Raw genomic sequence first — 1470 nt, forward strand, 5'->3', positions numbered from 1 at the left:
GATGTAGAAGCCGCCACTGTCCAGCTTGCGGATCTTGTAGTGCTTCACGTTGAGCCCCTTGGCGTTGTCAAAGTCAGAGACGGAGAGGCAGTAGGCACCTGCGGGCGGGATGGAGGCGCTGTCGGGGATGGCACGTACCCCCGGCCACAGCCACGTCACCTCACCACAATGTCCAACTGACCCCACTCGCACGGCAGCTCTGCCCAGCCCTGCCACCAGCAGGGCCAGCGCTGACCTGGGGTCCCTGAGGCAGAAGGGTAAGCAGCCCCTCCCCAGGGGTGCTGAAGCAGGGGAGAGGAGGAGGCGCTGACCCACAACCCCAACATCTTGGCATCTGTCTCGGGGGGGAAACAAGGAGCTGGTGGGCTCAACTCCCACAGATCCCACTGTGGGCATTGCTTCAGGAGTTTGTCTCTGCTCTGCCCACACCAGAGCAACACCACGCTGGCCGGGGACACAAGCAACAAAAGGGAAAATTTACGCTGCTGCTGCTTGAATGAGCAGTTTCCACCAGAATAAAATAAATTGTGGCAAGTTCAAGGCATCAAAACAGAAAGGAACACCAAGGAGCTTTTCCCAAAGGTGCGTTTGGAGCCAGCCTAAACCTCTTTTCCAAGTAAGAAACAGCATCCTCAGGCAGCTGAACCACTAAGATTGCGCTTTCGGGAGGCACAAAACAAGTATAGATAGTGATTAGACTTGAAAGAAGGACCTGAAATTTCATCACTACCTCTGTCTGGTTCCCCAGGAAGCATGTATTCACAATTTTGCCACTACAGAGGTATCAGGAAAAACCCAAAAAACAGGAAAAAAGAGCATCCTGCCTGGTGGTCTCACCAGCGGTGGTTGGGCACCCGGCTCCCACCCTGCCATGAGCTGAAACATTTTTTTTCAAGGGCGACCTCCAAGCAGGCAGCACAGGAGAGAAGTGGCTGTGTCCCTCCACGGCTGTCTGCAAGGTACAACTCTTCTTCTCCATCCCTCCGTGCCTGAGCTGGCACCACACAGTGACCAAGGAGACCATGGTCCCCACGTGAATTCCCACCTGTCCCCTGGCTGGCTCCCCCTCGCCCTGCTCACCTTTTGTGGTTTCGCTCTCCCGGACCAGGAAGGTCCCTCGGGGGTTTTCAGGGTTGAGCAGCAGCCGCTCGGACTCCCGGCGAGTGATCTTCCCGAAATACCACCTGCAAGAGAGAGGCAGCGGCTCAGCACCCGGCACTCGTCCACCCCTCCATCTCCTGCCCAAGCAGTGGGATCAGCCCTGGCTCCCCCCCAGCTGCAGGTTTTGGAGACCACGGGCTGCCCCCATGCAACCCTGGCTGGGCATCGCCTGCGGGAGCAACTCTGCACCACACGCCACAAAACGCCTTCACTCCAAAAGCCTCCCCAGACAACGGGCTCCAGGGACACTTAGAGCCCCCTAAAGTCTTGCTGTGGGGGACGCCGTGCCGCTGGCTGGGGGGGGGGGGG

The 1470-nt window shown here is 58.3% G+C and overlaps 1 protein-coding gene across 1 annotated transcript in view; it reads right to left on the reverse strand.

Annotated features, from left to right (window-relative positions):
- LOC104274812 (proto-oncogene tyrosine-protein kinase Src-like) overlaps window positions 1-1470 on the reverse strand; it is a gene marked incomplete at its 3' end in the record, with an annotated part of 7084 nt that overhangs the window by 815 nt on the left and 4799 nt on the right. The window contains 2 exon segments of the mRNA XM_009870549.1: window positions 1-98; window positions 1081-1184. The exon segment at window positions 1-98 is cut by the window's left edge and continues 22 nt beyond it. Of these exon segments, the coding sequence (XP_009868851.1) occupies window positions 1-98; window positions 1081-1184 (202 nt within the window).

Source organism: Apaloderma vittatum, unplaced genomic scaffold (genome assembly GCF_000703405.1).
Source record: "Apaloderma vittatum isolate BGI_N311 unplaced genomic scaffold, ASM70340v1 scaffold25395, whole genome shotgun sequence".
Taxonomy (NCBI): Eukaryota; Metazoa; Chordata; class Aves; order Trogoniformes; family Trogonidae; genus Apaloderma; species Apaloderma vittatum.